Below are 24,652 nucleotides of genomic sequence, written 5' to 3'. Positions count from 1 at the left end.
GCAAGATGGTCTCTTGCCTTTTTGCCGCTTGCGGAGGAAGGCTTTTATGGGAAGAGCCAGCAACCGAGCTATTTTGCATATGGAGCGGTACGGAGAGAGAAGGTAAAGGAGGGGATAGGAGGCAATACCCAGAGTAGTGGTTTGCGTTCGCCAACGGTCGGCATAATTAGGTGTGGATTTGGAGAAGTCGACCATTTCTTGGTGGAAGTTGTGGGATACCTACTACTACGGCAGGAAATGTCCCCCGTTGTCGCTAGAAAGATCAAATGCACAAAAACATTTGGAAACTGATTCCTTCTGACCCTCTCTGCACGTGATGGCATTGACAGGGTTGCTCGAGGGCTGATGCCTGATGGATGAGGCATGACTTTTCAATGCTGCTGGTTGCGTTGAGCGGAACGCGTCCGCCCCACCTCCGCCCGCGCGTCGCACCGCACCAATCGCGTCGTCGGCCCCAGCGCGCGTCATTGGTATTCGCACCCATCTCCCTCAGAACCTTTTTAGCCTTGGTCGCTCCCCTTTGCACGCGTGGTCACCCTGCACTCACCCGCGGCTAGCATCATACCCGGATTCACTACATTCCATTGGGGCGACAACCAGGCTACGCCACGCCAACCTTTACAGCTCCCCGCCGTCCACCGCCCTTCCGCCAGCCGGGGCAAGGCAACCTTGACCTTGACTATACCACTTCCAAAGACCGACCCCAAGAACGATCGCACAGGAAGAATTACACCCCGCAACCTATCCCAAATCAACCGAGGGCGCAAAAACAAGTGGCATACAGAGAGATTACAAAAGAAGGAAGGACGGTCATCGCTCGGACAATTAAAATACCTGCCCTCCCCAAGCAAACAATGGACATCGACGACATCCTCGCCGAGGTGTCGCGCGACTCGCCCGCGCAGCAACAGGAGCAAGCGGCGCGCGACCTGCAGGAATTGACCCGCCTCTGGGTCACGGAGCGCGTGGCACCGGAGATACTACCGTACCCGGATGCGTTGATGGAGCGCATGCTGGAGAGGGTGAGAAGGCAGGTACGTACTTTTTTTTTTCTCTCCCTCCCCTTTCTCTTCTCCCGGGCTTTCTGGACCGCTCTGGCCATCTTCTGCTTCAGATGTTTTTTGGTTGGTCCCGTTGCCGTGGGGATTGTGGTCCGTAAACGGTTAAGAGAAGAGAGGTCCCTTCGTTGAAGGAGGGGGGGGGGGAACGAGGGAGGGATGTAGGAGTCATGAAGAACTTCATGGTGTGGCTGGAAACGGGAGGCTAACTGCAAACGGCGTTGCCGGCAAACTACAGATTGAACTCGTCGAGGAGCAGACGGGTAATATGGACCCGAAAACGAACTTCCGACTCATACTCTACCAAACCGAGTTGGAGCGGTTCAAATTCCTGATTAGATCATTCTTGCGCGCGAGAATAGCAAAGGTACGTTTCTTGGCGTTCCGCCACGGGCCCCACGGATCCCACGTCCTTGGGGCGGGCGGCATGTGAAGAAAGGGCAGGAAGTCGATGAATGAACATGCTAATAATAATCTCGATGTTCAATGATTCAACTAGATCGACAAGTACCCCCTTCACATCCTCACAACACCTGAAACCCTTGCCTATCTGTCATTACCAGAGCGCCAATATCTCGAACAACACCAGGCGCTACTTTCGCGACATTACGCGGCATCTTTCCTCTCCTCCTTTCCGTCCCAGTTACAACGTCTGGACGACAAGGCTGGCGGTATAAGCATGATTGACGCGCCGGATCTGGACACTGCAGTGTTTTGCAGAGTGCTGAGAGATGTTGGTGTAGTCAGTATTGGCGGGGTCGAGGAAGATCGAGAGGAGGAGATGAGGAGGGGTGATGTACTAGTAGTGAGATGGAGGGTCGTGAGGGAGCGTGTATTGGCAGGAGACGTGGAACTGATATAAGAGTAAGGTTTGCCCGGTTGTGTTTTCCAGTGCCTTGGGTGAAGAAAAGGGTTAAAATTTTGCATGGGTGGCGTTCACGGTACAGACACAGGAGGCATCACATGACACGGATACAGTGCAATCAGCGATGGGCTATCAGGTTTTGGACCAGCGATTTGCTGCTGTCCATTTACCATTCTTCATACTTTCTTATGTCCGATTCCCAAGCGTATAATTGAACACGCACGGCAGACAAAAGATTCAGTGGAAGCTAATGGATACTAAGCTAATCGAAGAAAGATTGGGTCGCGACATGGCGGTGAAAGAATGACACATACCCATGCCCTCAGTGCGCCTGAAGCCAGCCAAGCATTTGTCCATAGGCGATTTGTTGCTCGGAAGTGACTTTAGGGTCCTCGTAGTCTCCAAGCACAGCGAAGCCTGAAGTGATCATGGTTAGCATATAAGAGGACTGGTATAGGGCCAGCTGGTAAGGCATACCGTGAGGGACGCCAGAGTAGGTCTTGATCTCGTGCTCAACACCGTTCTTCTCAAGCGCTTCCTTTCCGGCTGTGGCGAGCTCGTCTGGGAATACAGGGTCATTGTCCACGAGAGCCAGCGAGACAGGGACTGTAATAGCTGCTAGTTCTTCCTTGGTCATTGCAGTAGCTAATTGTTTTTAGCAATTGCGTCAATCGAGTGAAAGGAATCCAAGCACTTACGGTGAGCGATAGCGCCAACCTTGATTTCAGGGCCTTTCTCCACCACGCCACTTTCCACGTCTTCCGGCTTGCTTTCTTGACCCCAGGAAACCGTATCAGAGTGCTTGCCAGCGAGGATGAGAATGTATCTGGCACCGAAGCAGTACCCAACGCCGTATATGCCTCCGCCATTCGCGATGGCATCAGCGAACTCCTCCTTGGCACCCTCGATGACTTTGTGTAGAGTTGGGAGCACTTTCTCGGGAGTGTGTCGAGCAAGCCACATGTCCAGCATAAAAGTCTTGGTTGTCTGGGCGAAACCAAGCTTGAGTTGTTCAATAAAGCTTGGCTGCTCATTGGCAGGCATGGTGGCATTCGGCGCTGGATCGCCCTCGAACCTAGCATCGGTTTAGCCACGAGTTGTTTGATACCTGCGATTACAGCGGCGGGCGTACTGGTCTGGCATTACCACGAGGAACCCCTCTCTCGCATACTTGTCCGCCTGGAGCTGGTTGTTTGTCGAGTTGATGCCGGTTCCGCCTGTAAGAAGCAGGAGAAGCTTCGAGGGCGAATGGGGATAGTCGCTGGGTTTCGCGATGTAGACCTAACTTTTTTAGGCTTGCTCAAATTGGACATGGCTGTGGACATACGTCTACGCCATTGAGCTTGGTAATCTCCTGCGACTGGTGAGCTTAGGCCGGGTCTCTGATCCTCTGCAAAGGCTTACCCCGGTCGGAGTTTCTCCAGCAGCTGCTTTGCGATCAGTGCTTGCGCGCTCGGCCTACGATGGAGAGCTACGTACGGGTGGGTCGATCACTGGCGCAGTGCTCCTACCAGGCTGTTAGCTGTGGGGCGGGTAAGAGTGAGGAAAACGTACGGTCATGGTGGGTTGCGGAGAGTCCTCTTGGGCGTCGCTCTCGGGCGCTCTGGTTGCAACGTCTTGATCGGCCATGGCTCAGGTAGGTTTCAAAGGACTGTGAGGTATGGGATGCGAGAGACAATGAACGTCCGTGACGGCAAGGGCAGTGACGACTGCGCCCGTCAGGGTCCATGCGGCGGGGCGGAGCGGGGTCGACGTCCGGGCTTGGCAGCTGCCTGGAAGCACGGACCCTAATTTCGTCCGCACACGCCGACGCGCCTTCGACGCGTCTGCCTCTAATCCACGCGCTTCGTTTATCCGTCCGTCATCACCTACACCTGGCCCCGCCACCCTACACCTTTCGCCCTCTCCACCCTCTGTCCCCTCCAATTGCCAGCGTTTTCCCGCTACAGTAGGACACTGGTCATCGCGAACGCATCATGTCGGCCGAGGCAGACATTTCCCGCGGGTCCCTCCGCGATATCTTCGAGCGGGGCCCTGAAGCTGTCGGCGAGCCGATTCTGCAGTGTGTGCAGATCAAGCACATGGATAACAAGGCTGGCGAGGAGAGGTACCGCATCGTGCTCAGCGACATGGACAACTTCATTCAGAGCATGCTTGCCCAGCGTAGGTTTTCCTCCTCGGCTGTGTCGGCAGTCCAGGCTGACATACGCTTCCCCAGAGATGAATCACATCATCACGAGCGGTCAAATGAAGAAGAATGATATGGTGCGCCTGAAGAGTTTTCAACCGCAGATCATCAAGGACCGAAAGTAAGTACTCTATTGTGATACAACGGCGCGCTAGCTAACTTCTGTCCAGGATCCTTGTCGTTATTGAACTCGAAGTCCTTCCCCAGTACGGAGATCTCGAGAAGTTGGGCGTTCCTGTCGCTCTGGAGGCCAACAGCAACCCTGCACCCAAAGTTGAACCAAAAACTGAACAGCCCGCGGAAATCGGCGGCGGCGGCTTCTACGGCAACAAGCCCGTCAAGCGCGAACAGCCGCAGCAGCAGCTGTCAACGCTTCCCTCCCGCAGTGGGCCTCCCGCAGGCCTCGCTCAATTATACCCAATCGAGGCGATATCCCCATACACACACAAGTGGACAATGAAGGCGCGCTGTGTGCAGAAGAGTGATATCAAGACTTGGCACAACAAGAATGGTGAGGGGAAGCTCTTCAGCGTGAGTCTGATGGACGAGAGTGGCGAAATCAGGGCCACTGGCTTCAAGGAACAGTGCGATCTGCTCTATGATCAATTCAGAGAGGGCGGCGTCTATTACATTTCGAATTGCAAAGTTCAACTGGCAAAGAGGCAGTTTTCGAACGTCAACAACGACTACGAGCTCACCTTCAACAACGACTCCATAGTCGAGCCGGTATGTTCAATAGCAAGCTATTTCTTTGGCGAAATGCTAACTCTAGTAGGCCGACGATCCCGACAGTGTCCCCCAACCCCGCTACAACTTCACCAGCATTGGTGACCTCCAGGAAGTGGAACCCAACACAGCCATCGACACGATTGGCGTTCTCAAGGATGTTGGCGAGCTTTCTGAGGTCATCTCAAAGAGCAGCAGCAAGCCGTTCCAGAAGAGAGAGTTGACCATTGTGGACGACAGCATGCACTCGGTGCGCCTGACTATTTGGGGTCCTACCGCTCAAAAGTTTGATGCCCCTCCCGAGTCCATCATCGCATTCAAGGGCGCCAAGGTGTCAGACTTTGGTGGCCGCAGCTTGAGCTTGTTGAGCTCTGGCTCCATGTCCATTGATCCGGACATGGATGAGGCACACAAACTGAAGGGCTGGTTTGACGCGAATGGCCGCAACGATAGCTTCATGTCGCACCAGCAAGCTGCCGGTGGTGCCGGCAGGGCCAAAAAGCTCAAGACTATCGCCCAGGTGCAGGACGAGCAGCTTGGCATGTCGGAGGTACCACAGTACTTCGACCTGAAGGCCACAATTGTGTACGTCAAGCACGACAACTTTGCGTACCCGGCCTGTGCGAGCCCAAACTGCTCCAAGAAAGTTGTTGAGATCAACCCCGGTGAATGGAGGTGCGAGAAGTGTGACAAGACGCATCCAGCACCCGAATACCGTTATATCATGTCGTGCAACGTTAGCGATCACACCGGACAGCTGTGGCTCAGCTGTTTCGACGATTCAGGCAGAGTCTTCATGGGCATGTCGGCAAATGAGTTGTGGGAGCTGAGGGAAAACGAGGATACTCAAGCCCAATTCGACCAAACGTTCTTCGATGCGACGTGCCAGACTTTCATCTTCAACGTCAAGGCGAAGATGGAAACCTACCAGGACACACAGAGGTATGTCAACTGTGATAAGCGCACTGCCGCATTAGTGTCTAACATGTGCGCAGGGTCCGCTACCAGGTCAGCAGCGCCACAAAGCTCAACTTCCAGAGGGAGTGTGCAGCGCTCATCGACACGATCAAGAAATACCAAATCAATGACGACAGCTTGTTTGTCAACTAACGGGCGACTGTTCTTGCTCGGGAGTGGCATTTGGAGGCTTTTCTTTTTCTGGTGGCATTCGCATTTCTTCTCTTCTCGGGAGAATTCCAATAGGACCTGGCGTTAGAGGGATACATGTACACGCTCCAGAGTCGCATAAGATAGACCGTGTCGTGTGCATGGTTAGAAAAGGCAGGTATGGCTGGGTTAGCAGTGCGCTTATACTAAGGCATGTGCTTTGCTAGAGGAACAACGACTATAAGCAGATTCACTCGGGTTCTAGTTCTTCCTGCAGCTGTAGTTCCGTCTTCATTCAGCGATACAATGCATATTCTGCAATACACAGTGTCGGGAGGCTTGTGCCATGCCCCTGCCCCATGCTAAAAATAGTGGCTCGTGCACCTGGGCTAGCGACAGATCCCCCGGTCTTCACAGCCAGCCTCGCCGAAACCTCATCCCGGAAACACGCCCCTGCCTAAGGAGTTGGTGATCGTCGAGTGTAAGCGCCGGTATCCATGCCTATGATAACACCTCACTGAAGCCATCACAGTACGTCAGAACGCACAAATAGACCAATCCGCGGCCCAGACACGTGCCTCCCTTTTCGAGGGGTGTTCACAAACTTCTACGAATCGACTAGGGTTCTTCTCAAGAGGTGATCCGCTATTGTCCTGGCTCTCGGTCTCCTCTCTGAACGGTAATCTGATTGTGCTCAGTACGACAGGTCACAAGTATGGAAACACCACACGCCCCTGCCAGGACGGTGACCCCCGCCTACGATGACTTCAGCGGAGTCGACCTGAGTGCCTTTGAAAACCCCTACGATGCTCTCATAGTCATGTCGAAAGATGATCCAGTAGGTCTCCAGTACCAGCATGCTTCACCTTCTACCATACGCACCCCGTCTGTGCGCTTGAAGTATCCCGCTCACCACCCCCTGTAGAAGGAGATCCAGACCCGCTATTCCACCCACCGCGAAGCCCGCAATGCTACGCAGAAAGAGAAGCTCCTCTCCCCCGACTTTGCCGGCGTCATGATCGATCCGATTCTGCTGCGCCTGGAGGATCCAAGCATCGAGCCAGGCTATGTCGACACGAGGAACTGCCTCGTATTCTGGGCGCGGCCGCCACCCAAAGTCAAAGCGCTGGTGAAGGCATGCCAGGACAAGCTGAAGGACGTCGTTCCCAGTAAGTCCCCATTTTCTTTTCCTTCCCTCAACATCTTCTCCCCCCGCCTCAACCCACCAAACCCCCGACTCTAACCAAACCCCTCCCCCCCCAAACCAGACCTCTGGCTCATGCCCCAAACCTCCCTCCACATGACGGCCCTCGAAATCGCGCACTCGCGCACCCCCTCCGCCATCGACGCCCTCGTCGCCCAACTGCACCACGGCGGCGCCCTCTCCTCGCTCGCCAACCACCCTTCCTCCTCCCCGCCGCGCCACCGCGCCCGCCTCGTGCGGCCCCTCCTCGGCTTCGACGCCTCCGCCATCGCCCTCAGCTTCGTGCCCGCCGCGCACGGCGAAGGGCTCGTCGACGGGCGCGACGCGGGGGGCCGCGAGCGCGCCCCCGACGCCGACGCCTACACGTACCACCACCTGCGCCGCGACCTGTGCGCGCGGGCGACGGCGGCCGGCGTCGAGGTCGGCAGCCGCTACGTCGTGCCGAGCGCGCATCTGACGGTCGCGCGGTTCATTCGTGGGGGGGATTTTGCGGTCGGGGGCGAGGAGGGGGAGGGGGCGCAGGTGGATGCGGGGAAGGTGAGGGCGTTGGTGGAGAGGATTGAGGAGGTGAATGGGTGGTTGAGGAGGGAGTTTTGGCCGAGGGAGGATCAGGCGGCCGGGCAGGGGATTAAGGAGGGGGGCGAGTGGGTGGTGGGCGAGGGGAAGGGGTTGGATTGTAGGAGGGGCGCGTTGTGGTATGGGAGTGGCGGGGAGACGGTGATGCTTGGGGAGGGGTTTTGATGAGGGTGCTGGCGGTGTTTGACGGTGCGTGCGTGTGTGGTGAGTTGGTAGAGGAGCGAGCAGGTGGCTGGCTTGGTAAGACCTTGCAACTATGGATTTTTAGAGCGTATAGTATTTAACATCGAGAGAGCCATTCGATTCCAGTCATTCTTTGATAGGCAACGTGCTTCTCACTACAAAGGCTCAAATGGCCTTCACCTCATAGATGATCAGAGTTAAATCGTTATATATGTCGTACTTCAAAAGAGAAGATTTACAGGATATCTCGGTAGGGAAAGGCATAACCAATAACGAGGTCGTTCCAGACGGACCTTTCCATTCTTCCATCTCCCGCGTCTACCAATCTTTTTTATAATCGTCTCGTCAGTGTGAGGCCATCGAGGGAACGGCGCCGCCAAGCAAAAACAGCCGCCCATCAAAAGCATTAAATAGATGTAAGTGGTAAGTAGTTTTGGTTTCGCGAAGTAGAAGAAAAATCCCGACAGCTCAGACCTTGACGTTCAACTTCAAACCCACCAGCGCCGTCCTGCTGAAGAAGATGAAGACGGCGCCGGCAATCTGCATGACGCCGCAGAAGATCTGGAGGCCGGTGAAGCTGCCGTTCTCGGCCTGGACGATGGCGCCGGCGATGGGGTTGGAGACGAGGGCGGCGATGCTGATGACGGCGAACATGGCGCCGGAGCGGACGCCGATCTTGCGCACGTCGGAGATCTGGGCGATGAGGGCGGGCGCCATGGAGACGAAGGCACCGCTGCCGAAGCCGTAGGCGGCGGCGAAGACGATGAGCGCGGCGTTGCCCGAGGCCGGGATCCACAGCGCCAGGTCGAGCACGGCCGTCAGCGAGCAGAGCACCAGCATCACGTTGTAGCGGCCGACCTTGTCGCCGATGTAGCCGGGCAGGACACGCCCGAAGAGGGAAAGCGCGTTGAGGATGGGGATGAGGTAGCCGGCCAGCCGGACGGACATGCCTTCGGCGGTGGCTTGCACGATCAGGTAGTTGATGGGGAGGAACATGCCCATGAAGAAGAGGAAGGAGCCGATGGTCAGGAAGAGGAAGGGCATCTCCTTGAAGGGTAGCACGAACTCCATGGGGGCCAGCGGCTTGGGCATGGGCGGGATGCGCGATTTTATGGTCAAGTTCGCAATGATCATAAGGAAGAGGATCAGAAAGGCGCAGATGCGCATGGTCCAGGGGAAGCCGACCTGGGGAATGAGGTGCGAGACCATGATGGGGAAGCAGACACCGCCGATGGACGAGCCGGCAGCCATGAGGCCAAAGGCAAGCGCGCGACGGCGGAAGAACCAGGTCGCATTGGTGGACATGGCTGGGTAAAAGATGGCGCTTGCACCCATGGCCGAGACAATTCCCTGAGACAGGATGAATTGGTAGTACTGCGATGACAGACTGGCCATCATCAAGCCGAAAACGTGCAGGAAGCTGCCGACGAGAAGGATCCAGCGCGGACCGTAGTTGTCGTAGAGCTTGCCGATGATGGGACCCTGGGGCAGAGATCAGTAAGGGAGTCGCGGAGAAGGTGGGGCAGTGAGAGATGACTTACGCCAAAGAACATCATGAAGGCTTCACACGACGGGATCCACGAGATGGTGCTTGCAGAGTACTGGCTGAGCTGATGGGTCTGGTAGTATTCCTGGAAGACGCCGATGCAGTTGATCCAGCCGAAGCTGCAGAAGAGGGCACAGAAGCCGCCCAGCACGCACAGCCATGCGTCAAGGCCGCCGTCGGGGAAGTTCTTGGGGTCCATGGGGTTTGGCGGGGCCGGAGGGGCACCGCCCTTCTCGGCGTCCCCATAGGGCACCTTCTCGGACTGGGGCTCGCTCTCGACGGCGGGCAGGATGTTGGCCTCGGTGTGGTCGGTCACGGGCTCGGCGTCGTGGAGGTGGTTGTGCTTTTCGTGGACATTGCTGTGCTGGGACTCGCGCTCCATTGCCTTGACCGACGAGGCGGAGGACTGGGAGAGGGATGTTGTCGAAGCCATGCTGGCGGGTGGAGGAATGGGAGCGGGCGCGTGGGGCCGGATTGGGGAAGCTGGGACAAAGGCAAGGGTGGCCTTTGTGTGCCCAGGGCGGGAGGGAGCAGATGCCGGGGTGAAGAAAGCGCTTCGTCCCGGTGGCGCGTGGTGATAAGAGATGCCTGGAGACAGGGCACGGGGCGGGCATGTGGTTATATAGTTGCAAGGCCGTCGCACTGGTGGCGCCTTCTCCGACGGCCTGCCAGCGGCGCCGTCTTCGCAGCACTCGCATGAACCGACGCCCGAACGGCGAGGCTCGTCAGACTAGACCCGCTAACGCCGAATGACAGGCCTCGCTGCAAGCCAGGCGCTAGCGGACACAGGAAGAAGCAAGACGCCACGCCAGCCTCGGCCACGGCCCGCTCCTGCTTATGCAGCACCGATGATGGCATGGTCGTCACGAGGCCGAGCGGGACGCGGAGCTGAAATGCGGTGCGGTGTCGGGGTCTGGAGATAGGCGGCGCTGACAGGGCGCGGCTGCGGGCCGGGCGCGCCATGGCAGGCCGTCGTTCGCTGGCTCGCTGGCGCGTGGTGTTGCTGGAGCTTGGAGCGAGCTTGGAGCCTCGCGCTCGCCATTTTGCGCAGCCCGAGGCCGACGCCAGACACAGCACAACCGGGCTCGGCGAATGCACAACTCGATGCTTCAGGCTCCGTGTCCTGCTTGTGCCCTGCTTGAGCCCTGCTTGAGCCCTGCTTGTGCCCTCTCTGAGGACAGCCACGCCTGCTCGACCGAGCCATTCAGTGCACGCAGGTACAGGCCACCCCCCTTTGTGCATTGTTGTGCAGCCGCCGCTGCTGCACGCCGCCGAAACGCTCTGAAACCCGCGACTCGCGCCGCCGCAAAACGGTCGCCCGTCCGCGCCTTGCATGCCGCACCCTGATGAGGATATTGGGAAGTCTTACTGCCGCCGTGCGCGTGAGCCTCTACTGCTCCGCCCTGCCCCTCGGTCCCGCCCCTCGTCCGCTTACAGTCAGGTGCAGCATCGTTCCGCCCCGTGAAGGCGTTCGGGGTCAGATCTGTGCGACCGCACCGCAGCTGGCCGCAGTCTGGGTCACGCTCGCGCAGAGGGACTGGCTGGCTGGTTGCAGTGCTGGTCGCTCTCGGAGCACCCCCCGGTTTCCCACAGGACAGAGCCTCGATCCGATCTGTTATGCGTCAACCATTGAGATCTTGCTTGCTGGCGTTTTCCTTTTCCTGCACTCCATCGCTTGCTAGGCCGTATCCATTCCCGGCGCTCCGGTAAAGGCAGGCCCAGACATTAGGTCATTGACTCTCCATGCCGGCTGGGCTGGCTGAAACTGGCCTGCCATGTTGCTTTTCCAGAAGTCCGCGAAGCCAAGCGTGCTCAGCATTCCCTGTTACTCAGTGCGACCCCGCGCAGCCTTCTTTTTTCGGGAGAACCTCCCAACCGGGACCAGTCTCTGCCTCCAATTACCCGGGTCCTCTCCATCTGCGGCAGCCTTCTGCTTTTATACCTGCGACGGGCTCCGTGTCCAAGCAATGGCGGGAATGCCTCCGTGCACGAGCAACCTCGACTTTTGCCTATCATTGTCGAGCACATCACCCGAGCCACATGCACTGGAGATTGAGAGCACGATTAAACCCGGGCCAGTCTTTTCTCCGCTCCCTTAACCAAATTGTATTGGCTGCTTGTCGTCTGACATAGTCTCCGCTAACTAGCAATCGTAAGTTCTCTTCCTCACTGGCCATGGCCAGGCCGATGGTCCTTGAACCCAACCCCACCCAGCTGGGTAACCCTTCAATGGTCAGCCTGTCGCGCAGGCGCATCATACACTACAGCTCCAGCGAGTTGCCGTAGGTGTCGCTGACGTACTGTGCCGGGAGGAGGCCGCTGCCCTTCTTTTCGCGCCAGTAGAGCTCGTCAATCAACCGATGCCTGACAATCGCCTCGTCCCAATCAGCGTACTCGTGCTCCCTGCCCTCCGCAAACGCTTCATACAGCCTCGCGATGTTCCTTGAAGGCCACGGATACTCGTCCTGGTCAAATCCATCGCCGACATCGATGCTGACCGTTTCGACCTCGCCAGTCTTGTGGTCGTGGACTTGAAGTGTCTGTCCAGGCCCTCCGATGTGGATCGATCCTGACGCTGTCGTCACTCTGATTTCGCCGGTAGAACCGTAGATGGACCATACGGAGCCGGGCGTGCCTGGGACTTCCTGTCCGCCGCGCAAGTGGTAAGAAATCAGCGCACCAGAAGCCAGGCGACCTTGGATCAGGACCTGGTCAGCTGTCTCGCGAGTGATGGTTTCGACGATCTCGACGGGTGGATCCGAAGGACCGGGCTTGTAGGCTAGGGGCTTGTCTCGTAGATGGATGGTCGGCCGCTTGATCGCAAGGATGGACGAGAACGACGAGAGCTGCCCGACAGCCTGGGTCACCGTGTCGAAATCTAGGGCCACAGCGTAAGCACGTCTCCCAGACCAGATCTCAATCTAGGAGGAAAGAAGAAGCAAAAAACGTCAAACAGCAAACCACAGGGAAGGGATCAGAAGGGTGAGAGCTGCGCCTACAGTGTGAGAAATGAATCGTCACCATATTCCCACCCGTCTCCTTCTCGTTCAAGTACTTGACCTCCTTCCAGTCCTCCGCGCCGAAGTTCCACGCGCTCCCCGCCACATGCACGCTCAGCACCTCGCCGATCCTCCCGCCGTCGACCAGCTCCTTGACCTTCAGCCCGACGGGCGCGCGGCGGCCCTGCAAGCCGACCAGGGTGCGCACGCCGCGCGCGCGCGCCAGCTCCGCCAGCTCCTCGGCCTCGGCCAGGTTCGCGCCCAGCGGCCACTCGCAGTAGATGGCCTTGACGGCCGACGCGCCGCCCTCCCGCTCCAGCAGCGGCCGCAGCAGCGCAAAGTGCTTGTCGACGCGCACGCTGCACACGACCAGGTCGACGTCGTCGGCCGCGGCGAGGTCGTCGGCCGTGCCGTAGGCTTTGGTCGTCGAGGGGTCGAGGCCGTGCGCGGCGATGGCGGCGCGGGCTGAGTCGACGCTCGAGTTGAGGAGCGCGGTGATGCGGTATTTGCTGCTGGATTTGAGGTAGGGCAGGTGCGCGGAGCTGGCCCAGCTGCCTGTGGCGCTGAGGCCGATGAAGCCGACGCGGATGGGGGACATTTCGGTTGGTTGATTGGTTGGCTGGGTTGATGGTGGTGGTGGTGATTAGTAGTTTGGTTTCGAGGGATTGAGCAGTTGGTAAGTTGGACGATGGTCGGGAGGGATACTGAAGTGGGAATGGAAGAGCTACTGATTGGAAATTATATAGTATGAGGTGCGGACTTAAAAGCAGCGGCGGCTTCTGACCGAGCAAGCTGTAAGCACCTGAAAAGCAGCGGCAGTCCTGGACAAAGCAGAGGGGTAAGCGGTAGGAAACAGCAAAAGCGGCGAGGCACGCTAGACGATTGAAGCAATGGCATCAAAACGGAGGATTGTTAGAAATCAAAAACTACTCGAAACGCAATAGCGTCGAGCAGTGGTGTGCTATTCGTCAGCGAGTGACGGGCAACTGCGGGGCAACGGTGTGGAGAGCGAGCCATCCGTGCATCACCGGCCGCTGACGCCAGACGGTCTTGGCTCGGTGCGGCGGAGCAGACGTCGTCGAGAAAATAATAATGGGTAGCAAAGTGGACGCGAAGGGCGAAACGTGCGCGAGCGGCGGGCCTGATTCGCCGGTGCTGGCGCAAGAGCTTGGGCCCAGCCTGGCGCAGCGATGCACCCTTCGCCCAGTCTTCTTAGCGGCTGCTCGACGGTTTGACCTGCGCCAAAACTCTCTGCCTTCGTCCGAGCCTCCGACCTGTTGCCCTGCTGCCCTGCTGCGCTGTCGCCGTCCATTGCTGCGTTTTTTGCGACGCTTTCCGCCGCCCGGAGCCTCGACACGTCAGGATGAGGTTCGCGCTCCACCCACCCTGCACCACCATCCCAGCTCTCGCCAATCGCCGTGCCGCCTGACGATTCTTGGCTGACCACGCCGTGCTCCCCAGATTCGGCCAGCAGCTGCGCACCTCCTTGATCAAGGACTGGTACTACTACTACATTTCCTACGACGACCTCAAGGAGAGCCTCAAGAAAGCCAGCGATGGCTCCACCGTCGCCAAGACCGGCGAGCGACACGTCGAGTGGACCGAGAAGGACGAGCAGCGCTTCGTGCACGAGCTGGAGCAGGAGCTCGACAAGGTCCACACCTTCCAGCAGGTCAAGAGCGGCGAGATTGTGCGCCGCATCAAGGTGTCGGAGAAGGAGGTCAACGACGTGATCCAGCGCGCAGAGCAGGCCAACAATGGCAACCAGAACGTCGATGCCCCCTCCGAGGACGACTTCGAGGCCCTCGAGGAGGATCTGAGCGACATCATAGCCGACGTCCACGACCTGGCCAAGTTCACCCAGCTGAACTACACCGGCTTCCAGAAGATCATCAAGAAGCATGATGTACGTTGACCCTCCGCCATTTGACTGATCTGATCAATGCTCGCTGCCGGATCCTTCACTTGTCAAGGCTTGCCATGGGGTTGTGGATTGGTGGCCGACAAATCGTGCGCGGCTTGCCCAGGAACGGCCAGTTAGGCACCGGCAGGATTAGCCTACTAACGAGCTAGTAGAAACTTACTTCATGGCACCTCAAGCCCGTGTTCGCCGCCCGCCTGCGCGCCAAACCATTTTTCAAAGACAATTATGACAACTTCATCGTCAAGCTCTCCAAGCTCTACGATCTCGTCCGCACTCGCGGAAGCCCGATTAAAGGTGACGCCGCTGCCGGCGGATCCCAGCAGAACTTCGTCCGTCAGACAACGAAATACTGGGTGCACCAGGACAACATCACGGAGCTGAAACTCATCATCCTGAAGCATTTGCCGGTTTTGGTCTTCAATGCCAGCAAGGAGTTTGAGCCCAAGGACTCGGCTATTTCCTCCATCTACTACGACAACACGGATACCTGGGAGCTTTACACCGGCCGTCTGAAGAAGACCGAGGGCGCCGAGGCCATTCGTCTCCGTTGGTATGGCGGCATGGAAACGGATACCATTTTCGTCGAGAGAAAAACCCATCGCGAGGATTGGACTGGTGAAAAGTCCGTGAAGGCGCGTTTCGCTTTGAAGGAGAAGAATGTCAACGCTTTCCTGGCCGGAAAGATGACTGTCGAGCAGGTCTTTGAAAAGATGCGCAAGGAGGGAAAGAAGAGTGAGAAGGAGATTGCCGACCTGGAGCAGCTGGCACGGGAGATTCAGTACCGCACCATTACCCGCAAGCTGGTCCCCGTCACTAGATCTTTCTACAACCGGACAGCATTCCAGCTTCCCGGGGATGCTCGCGTACGCATTTCTCTGGATACCGAGCTGACCATGACCCGTGAGGACAACCTTGACGGTCGGAACCGTACGGGCAAGAACTGGCGCAGAATGGACATTGGAATCGACTATCCTTTCTCGCAGCTACCGCCTGAAGATGTGGAACGCTTCCCCTATGCGGTCCTGGAGGTCAAGCTGCAAACGCAAATGGGTCAAGAGCCGCCGCAGTGGATTCGAGAACTCACTTCAAGCCACTTGGTCGAGGCTGTCCCCAAGTTCTCCAAGTTCATTCACGGAACTGCGAAACTACAGCCGCAACGTATCCACCTGCTGCCTTTTTGGATGCCACAGATGGACGTCGACATCCGTAAGCCTATCAGCCATCGCTTTGGAATCGAGCGTCCTGGACAGAGTGCGGACATCTCAACCAGCGGTGGTGGCTACGATGATGAGAGCGATGAGGAGGACGACCTTGGCTTGCCCGAAGGTACACCAGAAGACGACGAAGCTTTCCGCCGGTTGCGTGCAGCGCGCGATGCCATGGAGCAGCACGACCTGGATCAGCGGCGCGATTACGGAAGCGCCGCCAATGGGAACCAGAACGGGGCCACAGGCAACCAGCTTGACATCGAGGAGCGCGTCGCCGCACGCCCCCGTCCAGAAGACGACTATCCACTGTACGACTCCGAGGACGAGGACGGCGATGATCTCGAGGAGGCTCGCCGCGTCGGCGGCTGGCATTACCGCCGCAAGCAGCTCGAACACGCCGTCTCCACGGCTGGCGAGAGGATCCTGTCCGTCCTGCAGCGCGCCAAACCCGTCCCGCGCAGCACGCCGATGCCCGAGGTCGGAGCCAGCCTGGGTATACCGAAGGCCACCGGTGAGGTGAAGCGGTTCAAGGCGCCCAAGGGCAAGAGGATCCACGTGCCCGTCCGCGTGGAGCCGAAGGTGTTCTTCGCCGCTGAACGCACGTTCTTGAGTTGGCTTGAGTTCTCCATCATCCTGGGCAGTATCGCGGCTACGCTGCTCAATTTCGGTAAGGGGTCTTATATTCTCTCTCTCTCTCTCTCTCTCTCTCTCCACCGTCTGTTTTCTTTGCACATCTGTCTCTTTTCACTAACATAGACATGTGTGTTAGGTGACGGCATCGCTCTCGCCTCCGCCTGGGCCTTCACCATCATCGCTTGCTTCTCGCTCTTCTATTCCATGGGCTTGTACCTGTGGCGCGTCGACAAGATCCGCAACCGTCGCGCCGTGCGCTACCACGACAAATACGGTCCCACGGCGCTGTGTCTAGGCTTGCTGGTAGCGGTGATCATCAGCTTCGGCTTTAGAATCGCCAACCCGGCCGGGTGGAATGGCGGCTTGAAGGATGGGGGGATGAAGGGGCATGCTTGATGGGGAAAGGATCAGGAATGGAGTGTGGTCGATGAGGAGATGATGGTGGTTTTGTGTGGTAGGTGGGTATTGTTTTTATCGTCGATATCGTTGCCGTTTGCCGCTGTTGATGCTGTATATGTGCATTTCCGTTGTTGTTCGTGTACTTGTGTTTGAAAAAAGAGAGAAAAAAAAAGGGCATTTCGTGCGTTAGTGGGAGGTTATATTGGGCATATGTATAAGATACGTATTTCTTTCCCTGTCTTGTAATCATATCAAGTTTAGGTCAATCACGGGATATCTTTTCATGCATGTCTAGATGTAGCTTTACGCTCTCAAGATACATATCTACGTCCCGACAGTTGCTACTATTTTTGCCTGTGGAGGTCGGCTCATGTCTTTTGGAGCCCACCGAGACTTGACATAAAGGTTGTATTTCACGTGGGCTTAACAATCGCATGAAATGGGCACTAAACAGCGTGAAAGAAGGAAGGGAGCAGAAATCATCGGCCAGCTGGTGCTTCGGTCTTTGGGCACATGAACGCAACGCAATACATCCTGTGGTTGGAAGTTTCAAGCGAAACCGCGACCCAGATAATCCTCAATAAGCATGAATCATGTAATTTTCCGTGATATATTCACATATGCTATACGGGACGAGAAGAACTATCTACAGAAGAAGGGAAGGCTGGCGTTCACTCTTCCGGTCATCGTCCAGAATCAGCCCCCACACAGCCACAGCAGAAGCAACCGCAGTCATCAAGGCAGCGGGATGCTCTGCGAGTTGGACGAGAACAAGGCCTCGGGGTCGACGGCGGCCTTGATGGCCTTGAGCCTCTCGTAGTTGCCGCCGGGGTACAGGCGGGCGCTCCACTCGGCCTCGGTGAGGGCCGTGTCACGGTAGTTGGCGAAGCCGCGGAGGGCGGTGCCGGCGGCCTGCAGCTCCTGCTCGAAGGGCAGCATCTGGTTCTTGAGGTACTCGACGCCGTCGGCGGGCCAGGCGTTGACGTCGGCGGCGTTGGCGTCCCAGCGGATGAGCCACAGGTTGTCGCCGTGCGCGTAGGCCGTGTCGGCGTCGGCCACGTCGCGCGACACGCCGCCCCACAGGTCGAGGAAGCCCGACTTGCGCAGGTCGGTGCGGTTGAAGGCGTAGGTGGTGCTCTCGTAGAGCGTGTAGGCCGTGTCGTACGTCAGGGGGGCGTCGGTCGTGACGGTCAGGGCCTGCGTGTAGAAGGCGCGGCCGCCGAGGGCGCCGCCGTTGGGCGCCGCGATGCCGCCCGTCGTCTGCTGCTCCATGGTCCAGAAGTCCAGCTCGGTCTTTGTGAGGGAGGCGTTGGCCGGGAGGCGGTCGAGGAGGGGCTGCAGCAGGCTGTCGAACTCGGCGGGGTTGCCGTAGAAGTAGCCGGTGCCGGCGAAGGGGGGAGCGGTCAGGCCCCAGCGGAGGGCAAGCTCGTCGGGAGCGTCGTTGATGGCGTATTCCTGGATGGCGATGAGGGCTTTGGTGCCGACATCGAGGCTGACGTTGCCGAGGGAAAGGGTGAAGTTGACGGCCTTGTCGTAAACCGGCTTCCAAGTCTTGGTGGTCATGGACAGGATGACACCGTACGACGAGCCAGCTCCGTGCGCTGCCCAGAGAAGATCAGAGCCCTCACGGCCACTGACAATGGTTCCGTTGTAGAGCATGTATTCCACACCAACGATGTTATCCATCGGAGTACCGAGGAAGCGGGAAGTGGTGCCGAAGCCACCACCGATGGAAGAGCCAACGAGACCGACGTGGCCGGAGCGGACGTGGGGGAAATGCCTGCCATAGTTTTCCCACAAGTAGGTTGCAGCAGGTCCAACCCTGCTGCCACCTCCAAAGGTCAGTTCCTGGCTGGCCTCGTCATAGCTGACCTGGTTGAAAGCAGCTAGGCTGACAACAAGGTTGCCGGGATCACCGAAGCCGAAGCCCGCAAAGGAATGGCTGCCGCCCAGTTGAGAGACCTTCACAGAGGCGTTCCTGGCACAGCTCAGCGAGGCGGCCACTTGGTTCCGATCCTGCGGAAAAGCGACGGCGGCGGGGGCGGGGTTGATACGCTTCTGGAACGCAGCAGTGGCGTTTGCCCAGGTCCCAGAGGCTTCAATGGCATTCTCGACTCCGGCAGCAGCCAGGCATGACTGAAGGTCGGCAGCCTTGGAGTCTTGCGCGACAGCAAGGGTAGGGGCTAGGAGAAGGAGTGACTGAACAAGAACACGCTTAAACGAAAGTGGGGAATCCATGGCTGCGGGGTCTGAATGCTGCAAGGAGCGGACGATGCTGAGCTATCGAAAGAGGTGGCCTGGTACGCGCTCTTTATATCAAAACAATGACTTGCCATTTCCGGTCGTCCCGGAACCTGCCCCGACGAGACTGGGTTTAACGTGGAGAGCCAACGGTTTGAGTTTACTAACATGAGTAGGCGATGGCCAGTACGTTTTACTAGTGAAAGGCTGATTGGTGGTATAATATATCCACGCCCTGCCAAGAAGGAGGGCAATCTCAGGGCTCTACCATGAGAACATAGCTTGACTGCGGGTATCTGCGCCGATTCAAGAAACAGATGTTTGGTTCGCTTGCAACAGAATACGAATCTGTTTCGGCAATGCGACTCATGGCAAGCCAGCGCCAACGCCTGCCAAGGCCGGTGGGATATCCGGGCTCCTTTTAGCGTCACTAATAAGGAGGCATCCGGATCACAAGGGAACACTATAGTGAGGCCAAACGCGTGCGCCCCATCGACGCCGGTGCATAACTTAGCAGCAGCGTTATTGTTGCTTGAGCTGCAGTCCTAACTATTACTCAGTGGAGGCCTGACTGACGCCACTGTTGAGGCTTGGACCGCGCCGGGCCTTAGGCAACGTTAGGAAGGTAGGGCAATACGGGGCGAAGAGTAAGAAACTCGCGGGCAAGAAATGAAACAGCGCCCAGGTGTTACAGGAAGGAGTCAGGTGAATGATGGCGGGAGTCTGGACAAAAAGTCTCGAGGTGGATTAATCCGGAGGAAGCACCGGCGGCTTGGGGAGGCGCCGGGCGGTGAGCCACCTACCTGCCCGCCGGCCAGCCGGGACGCCATCCGTTTTTGCTTCCCGTGGAGATGGACTTGTGTGATGACTGAGGTGGCAGCGCTCTCCACGGGAAAACTGTGATGGAAATACGGTGGCCGGCTTGGAGAACCGCTGCGCCGGCTGGCAGCACGTGGCAGGCGGGGCGGATACTTTTAGACGTTTGCATCTAGTCCATCCATGGGAGGTTGTCGTTGGGCCAAGGGTGATGATGAGATGTCAGGTCTTTGCGACGGCTGGACCTGGACTGTGTGAGGTCATCGGCGGCGAAGCTTCCCTTGGGCTGCCGCCCCGCGCAAACGCCGGGCCCGCGATTTCGGCAGGCACCACCGTGCCGCAGTCATACGCCTCACCTTCTCGCTCCCAAGCTCACCACAGCTCCTTCCTCTCCTCAGGCTGTGAACAACATGGCTTGTCTGCACGTCAACGCTCCTGGTAAGCTTCGCGCCTCGAAAAACCGGCTCCAAACTGACCGAGCCAGAGCTTCGCGCCCCGGGCCCTAGCCAGTCGGTCTACCGCGAGGACTGCACCCAGTGCTTTGACTCCATTGTGAGTTCGCAGCTGCCGCTACTTACCTGCTGCAAGCCCCTGCTGACCTGTGCGCACTAGGACAATCCCTCTGGCCTCGATGTCTGCCTCTACTGCTTCAACGGCGGTTGCACAGGCGACCGCAACCATTCCCGCCTCCACTATGAGTCCCGCAAGCACCCTCTCGTGCTCAACATTCGCCGCACTCGCAAGAAGGTCAAACGGGACGAGCCGCCCCAGAAAATGACGAAGCTCGCCATCGCCGCCGAAACCGAAGAGGACCGCTACGATACCACGACACGCGTCAAGTGTTTCGAGTGTGGTGTGGATGACATCGACAAGACCGCGGGCAAGCTGCTCGACGTGGTCGACGCTGTGTTGAAGGCGAATACTTTTGCGCGTCAGGAGGAGGTCAAGGCTTGGGAGCAGGAGATGATCCCTTGCGAGCATACTCTATGTTTGGAGCAGGAGCCTGCCAAGAAGATCGAGTCGCAAGACTTGGGCCATTGCTCCATGTGCGATCTCAAGGAGAACCTCTGGTTGTGCTTGACCTGCGGCAATCTTGGCTGTGGGCGTGCGCAGTACGGCGGCGTTGGTGGAAACTCTCATGGTCTGGCACACAGCGACGCCACCACCCATCCGGTGGCGGTCAAGCTTGGCTCTCTGACGGCCGATGGCACCGCCGACATTTACTGCTACACCTGCAACGAGGAGCGCGTCGACCCGGAGCTGACTGCCCACCTGTCACACTGGGGTATCAATATCGCAGATCGGCAGAAGACGGAAAAGAGCTTGACGGAGATGCAGATTGAGCAGAATCTTCGGTGGGAATTTTCCATGACCACCGAGGATGGCAAGGAATTGAAGCCCATTTTCGGTCCTGGTTTTACGGGGCTCAAGAATCTCGGAAACAGCTGCTACCTTGCTAGTGTCTTGCAGGCTCTGTTCGCAATCCCCGAGTTCCAGGACCGCTACTACCATCCCAAGGATACGCCTGCTCCGGCAAACGATCCTGCGCAGGACTTGGAGACCCAGCTGTGCAAGATTGCAGACGGTCTGCTCTCTGGTCGTTACTCGAAGCCCGATAGCGATGTTATCGCGTCAGAAGACACTCCGGAAGTGCCGCACCAGAAGGGTCTTGCACCTGCAATGTTCAAGCATCTTATCGGACGGGGCCATGCTGAGTTCTCTACTATGAGGCAACAGGACTCCTTCGAGCTGCTGCTCCATCTCTTGAAATTGGTCTCCCGCACCCCTCACCCTGCGCCCCTCAAGGATCCCGTGGATGCCTTCCGTTTCGTCATGGAGCAAAAGTTACAGTGCTTGAACTGCAAGAAAGTGCGTTACAGGACGGATGAAATGGAAAACATCTCCATCCCGGTTCCTATTAGGAGGATCGCCAAGGACGACAAGATGGAAGTTACGGATGCGAAGGGCAAAGAAGTTGAGAAGGAAGAGTTTGAGCCCGTCACGCTGAAGGAGTGCCTGGACATCTTCACTGCTTCTGAGGTTGTTGAGCTTACGTGCGCTGCGTGCAGCAGCAAAGACGGGTTTACGAAGCAGAGCTTGTTCAAGACATTCCCCTCGGTGCTTGCAGTCAACGCGCGCCGCTTCGAGCTTGTCAACTGGGTTCCGACGAAGCTGGATGTCCCAGTAGTCATTGGGGATGAGGCTATCCCCTTCGACGCGTATAAGTCACGCGGACTCCAGGATGACGAGGAGCAGCTACCGGAGGATGCGGATGCCGATACTTCGAGCAAGTTTGTTCCGAACGAGGCTGCTTTGGGAATGCTTGAGGCGATGGGCTTCCCTCGGATACGGTGCGAGAAGGCGTTGCACGCCACGGGCAATGCTGATCCTGAAGCTGCGTCGAACTGGCTGTTCGGGCACATGGAAGATCCGGATATCGACACGCCAGTGGACCTGAGTGGTGGAAGCGGTGGCGCAGCCGGAGCGGGAGCGGTCGACCCAGAAAAAATAGAGTCATTGGGCGCCATGGGATTTTCGGCCCCACAGGCACGTCAAGCGCTCAAGGAGACGGGTGGAGACATGGAGCGGGCGGTCGACTGGCTCTTCAACCATCCCGAAGCGACTGGTGACTTCGGTGAGGACGAGGATGCCGCAGTCGCGGCCCCGAAGGAGGAGAAGACGGAACCTGGCTCGGGCTCGCTGCCTGCCAACTTCCAGTTGCAATCGATTGTCTGCCACAAGGGCAGCTCGATCCACGCAGGGTAAGTCGTTAGCGGCGGTTGTGCGGCTCGGTTATCAGGACTGACGTGTAACAGGCACTATGTTGCGTTCATTCGGAAGCAAATCCCAGGCGAAGACAAGCCATCTTGGGTGCTGTTCAACGACGAGAAGGTGGCCAAGGCCGGGGACATCGACGAGATGAAGAAGTTTGCGTATGTTTACTTTTTCAGGCGCGTGTGAACAGCCAGCAGGAAAAAGGTGACGATTGCATGAGATACGGCGCATGATGGTTACGGATTGGTGGAGAGATGGCGGCATGGAAAGAAGTGCATGGTTGAGAGGGGCGGCGGCATTGTTGCGTGCAGCATGCAGAGCTCAGCGCTCGAACTCAGAGTAGAATCCAAGTGTTCTCATCTACAGGCGTGCAGCAGCATATGAAGTGTGCGGCTGTGATAGGTGCGCTGATCGGGACGTCATGGGCAATGGACAGCACCCGATTTGGCGGCTCGATGTGTGCGTGCAGCGCGGCCGCGGGGGCGGGTCGTGGTTGTGCACGCGCATAATTCGCCACAGCCGAGATATGACTTAATCCCGCTGGCCGAGACCGCAGTGGCCGCCTTTCTCCGCGAGCCGAGCGGCCGCCGGGCGTCATTCTCAAATAATCTAAGACGTGCACCTCCATCTTCGCCTCGAACCTGCACCTGCAACGCAACCCTCCGCAACCTCCCATTGACTTCCCATCACCACTCGCCTTTGCACTGCGACAGACTTTGACCTCCGCCACTACCAAACACCTCGCACCACTCTCCACCATGTTCAGAAGAGCTATCGCCACTGTGCCGGCCCAGGCCAGCAAGCTCCTCACTTCCGCCGCCAGACCCCAGATCGCATCGCCGCTCCGGACAGCAGCCCCTGCAGTCGCCGTCAACGCCAGGCGGAGCTACCACGAGAAAGATAAGTTTCCCCGATCGCGCCATTTTGCACGCGCCGCCTCCATGCGTTGGTGAGGGTTGCAGTCACAGCGCGCCCGCCGCTGCACCGCTCGCCGACGCACCTCCCCCCCCCCCCCCCCCCCCCCCCCCCCCCCCCCCCCCCCCCCCCCCCCCCCCCCCCCCCCCCCACCATCCGTCACACACCCCGTGTTCCCCCACCTCCCATGATCGGCTCCAAGCTAACATCCTCAGCACTGCTCGACCACTACAACAGCCCTCGCAATGTCGGATCGATGGCCAAGGGCGACACGGACGTGGGTACCGGCCTGGTTGGCGCACCGGCGTGCGGCGACGTGATGAAGCTGCAGATCCGCGTTGACGCCAACAACAACACCATCAGCGACGTCAAGTTCAAGACGTTTGGCTGCGGCTCCGCCATCGCCAGCTCCAGCTACCTGACGGAGCTGGTGCGCGGCATGACGCTTGAGCAGGCGGCTCGCATCAAGAACACCGAGATCGCCAAGGAGCTGTGCTTGCCACCCGTGAAGCGTGAGTTCACCCACCCATCCACCACGACTCTCCCCTTTCTAACAGGACTTCTCTTGCTGTAGTTCATTGCAGCATGCTCGCTGAGGATGCCATCAAGAGCGCGATCCAAAACTATTACTCGAAAAACCCCAAGGCACGCGCGACGGACCTCGGCGGCACCGGCGCCCCGCTTCCCAAGGTTGAGGTTGAGACCATCACCGAGACTCCTAACACGGCCACTGCTGTGTAAGGGAGCGAGGCCGACGAAAAGCGAAGAACTGATGACGACCAAAGAAAGAAAAGGAAAAAACGGAAATGCGAGAAAAGTGCATGACTTGAAAGTTCCCCATCACGACGGTGGCACTTTCGTTACTACTTCTCAAAAGAAGTGATTGAAAAGAGAGGTGTACGTCACCTACCTGAAGGCGACGGTTTGGAGCGCGCTCTTTTCATTACCAGAATGAAATGAGATTCGGACGCTCTTTCATTCCCCACTACCCCTTTGCACCCTTTTCCTTTGATTCCGCATCATGTAGTACACAGCATGATTCTCCTTTTATTGGGTATTCCGTCTTCTCCGGGTGAACGGAAGTTGGGGGAGTTTTTCCGTGTAAACAGGCGCAGCCGGTCGATGATTGATAGTCCTGGTAGTTACTGTATTCCAGCAACGAAGAAAGTAAAAATGTTTCTTTTGATTAACAGTTGTCCACATTGCCAATCTAGTATGAGTGTTGTGAATGTCGTGGTTGAAATCCAAGCCAGGACACCAGGGTGGAGTCATGTTAACTCAACATTTGG

At 57.8% G+C, this 24,652-nt stretch overlaps 10 protein-coding genes across 10 annotated transcripts; 6 read left to right on the top strand and 4 right to left on the bottom strand.

Moving 5' to 3' along the window:
• Positions 1–854: 854 nt before the first annotated feature.
• On the top strand, positions 855–1,920 carry BKCO1_800051 (dna replication complex gins protein sld5; the record flags this gene model as incomplete). The annotated part of the gene is made up of 3 exons (XM_020279392.1): positions 855–1,034; positions 1,297–1,425; positions 1,558–1,920. 3 exons carry the CDS (start codon positions 855–857, stop codon positions 1,918–1,920), a joined length of 672 nt encoding a protein of 223 aa, XP_020133373.1.
• Positions 1,921–2,245: 325 nt separating this feature from the next.
• On the bottom strand, positions 2,246–3,552 carry BKCO1_800050 (dienelactone hydrolase family protein; the record flags this gene model as incomplete). Its single annotated transcript, XM_020279391.1, has 8 exons — positions 2,246–2,340; positions 2,401–2,568; positions 2,622–2,998; positions 3,056–3,204; positions 3,251–3,277; positions 3,328–3,350; positions 3,403–3,430; positions 3,478–3,552. 8 exons carry the CDS (start codon positions 3,550–3,552, stop codon positions 2,246–2,248), a joined length of 942 nt encoding a protein of 313 aa, XP_020133374.1.
• Positions 3,553–3,899: 347 nt separating this feature from the next.
• Positions 3,900–5,947, top strand: BKCO1_800049 (replication factor-a protein; the record flags this gene model as incomplete). Its single annotated transcript, XM_020279389.1, has 5 exons — positions 3,900–4,086; positions 4,142–4,232; positions 4,282–4,837; positions 4,887–5,779; positions 5,833–5,947. The coding sequence occupies 5 exons, from the start codon at positions 3,900–3,902 to the stop codon at positions 5,945–5,947; spliced, it is 1,842 nt and encodes a 613-aa protein (XP_020133234.1).
• Positions 5,948–6,659: 712 nt separating this feature from the next.
• On the top strand, positions 6,660–7,889 carry BKCO1_800048 (ureidoglycolate hydrolase; the record flags this gene model as incomplete). The annotated part of the gene is made up of 3 exons (XM_020279388.1): positions 6,660–6,782; positions 6,870–7,113; positions 7,213–7,889. 3 exons carry the CDS (start codon positions 6,660–6,662, stop codon positions 7,887–7,889), a joined length of 1,044 nt encoding a protein of 347 aa, XP_020133391.1.
• Positions 7,890–8,375: 486 nt separating this feature from the next.
• BKCO1_800047 (monocarboxylate permease-like protein) lies at positions 8,376–9,886 on the bottom strand (the record flags this gene model as incomplete). The annotated part of the gene is made up of 2 exons (XM_020279387.1): positions 8,376–9,389; positions 9,449–9,886. 2 exons carry the CDS (start codon positions 9,884–9,886, stop codon positions 8,376–8,378), a joined length of 1,452 nt encoding a protein of 483 aa, XP_020133394.1.
• Positions 9,887–11,714: 1,828 nt separating this feature from the next.
• On the bottom strand, positions 11,715–13,050 carry BKCO1_800046 (oxidoreductase; the record flags this gene model as incomplete). Its single annotated transcript, XM_020279386.1, has 2 exons — positions 11,715–12,331; positions 12,453–13,050. 2 exons carry the CDS (start codon positions 13,048–13,050, stop codon positions 11,715–11,717), a joined length of 1,215 nt encoding a protein of 404 aa, XP_020133393.1.
• A 765-nt stretch (positions 13,051–13,815) lies between these two features.
• Positions 13,816–16,613, top strand: BKCO1_800045 (vacuolar transporter chaperone 4; the record flags this gene model as incomplete). Its single annotated transcript, XM_020279385.1, has 4 exons — positions 13,816–13,820; positions 13,914–14,358; positions 14,529–16,251; positions 16,354–16,613. The coding sequence occupies 4 exons, from the start codon at positions 13,816–13,818 to the stop codon at positions 16,611–16,613; spliced, it is 2,433 nt and encodes an 810-aa protein (XP_020133396.1).
• A 738-nt stretch (positions 16,614–17,351) lies between these two features.
• Positions 17,352–18,854, bottom strand: BKCO1_800044 (berberine-like protein; the record flags this gene model as incomplete). The annotated part of the gene is made up of 1 exon (XM_020279384.1): positions 17,352–18,854. The coding sequence occupies one exon, from the start codon at positions 18,852–18,854 to the stop codon at positions 17,352–17,354; it is 1,503 nt and encodes a 500-aa protein (XP_020133395.1).
• A 1,229-nt stretch (positions 18,855–20,083) lies between these two features.
• On the top strand, positions 20,084–22,634 carry BKCO1_800043 (ubiquitin thiolesterase; the record flags this gene model as incomplete). The annotated part of the gene is made up of 4 exons (XM_020279383.1): positions 20,084–20,111; positions 20,158–20,225; positions 20,286–22,435; positions 22,490–22,634. 4 exons carry the CDS (start codon positions 20,084–20,086, stop codon positions 22,632–22,634), a joined length of 2,391 nt encoding a protein of 796 aa, XP_020133235.1.
• Positions 22,635–23,550: 916 nt separating this feature from the next.
• BKCO1_800042 (iron sulfur cluster assembly protein 1) lies at positions 23,551–24,104 on the top strand (the record flags this gene model as incomplete). The annotated part of the gene is made up of 2 exons (XM_020279382.1): positions 23,551–23,875; positions 23,938–24,104. 2 exons carry the CDS (start codon positions 23,551–23,553, stop codon positions 24,102–24,104), a joined length of 492 nt encoding a protein of 163 aa, XP_020133392.1.
• Positions 24,105–24,652: the final 548 nt, after the last annotated feature.

The sequence above is a fragment of the Diplodia corticola genome (genome assembly GCF_001883845.1).
Source record: "Diplodia corticola strain CBS 112549 chromosome Unknown scaffold8, whole genome shotgun sequence".
In the NCBI taxonomy this organism is placed as follows: Eukaryota; Fungi; Ascomycota; class Dothideomycetes; order Botryosphaeriales; family Botryosphaeriaceae; genus Diplodia; species Diplodia corticola.
This window is presented reverse-complemented; position numbering and strand designations above follow the sequence as displayed.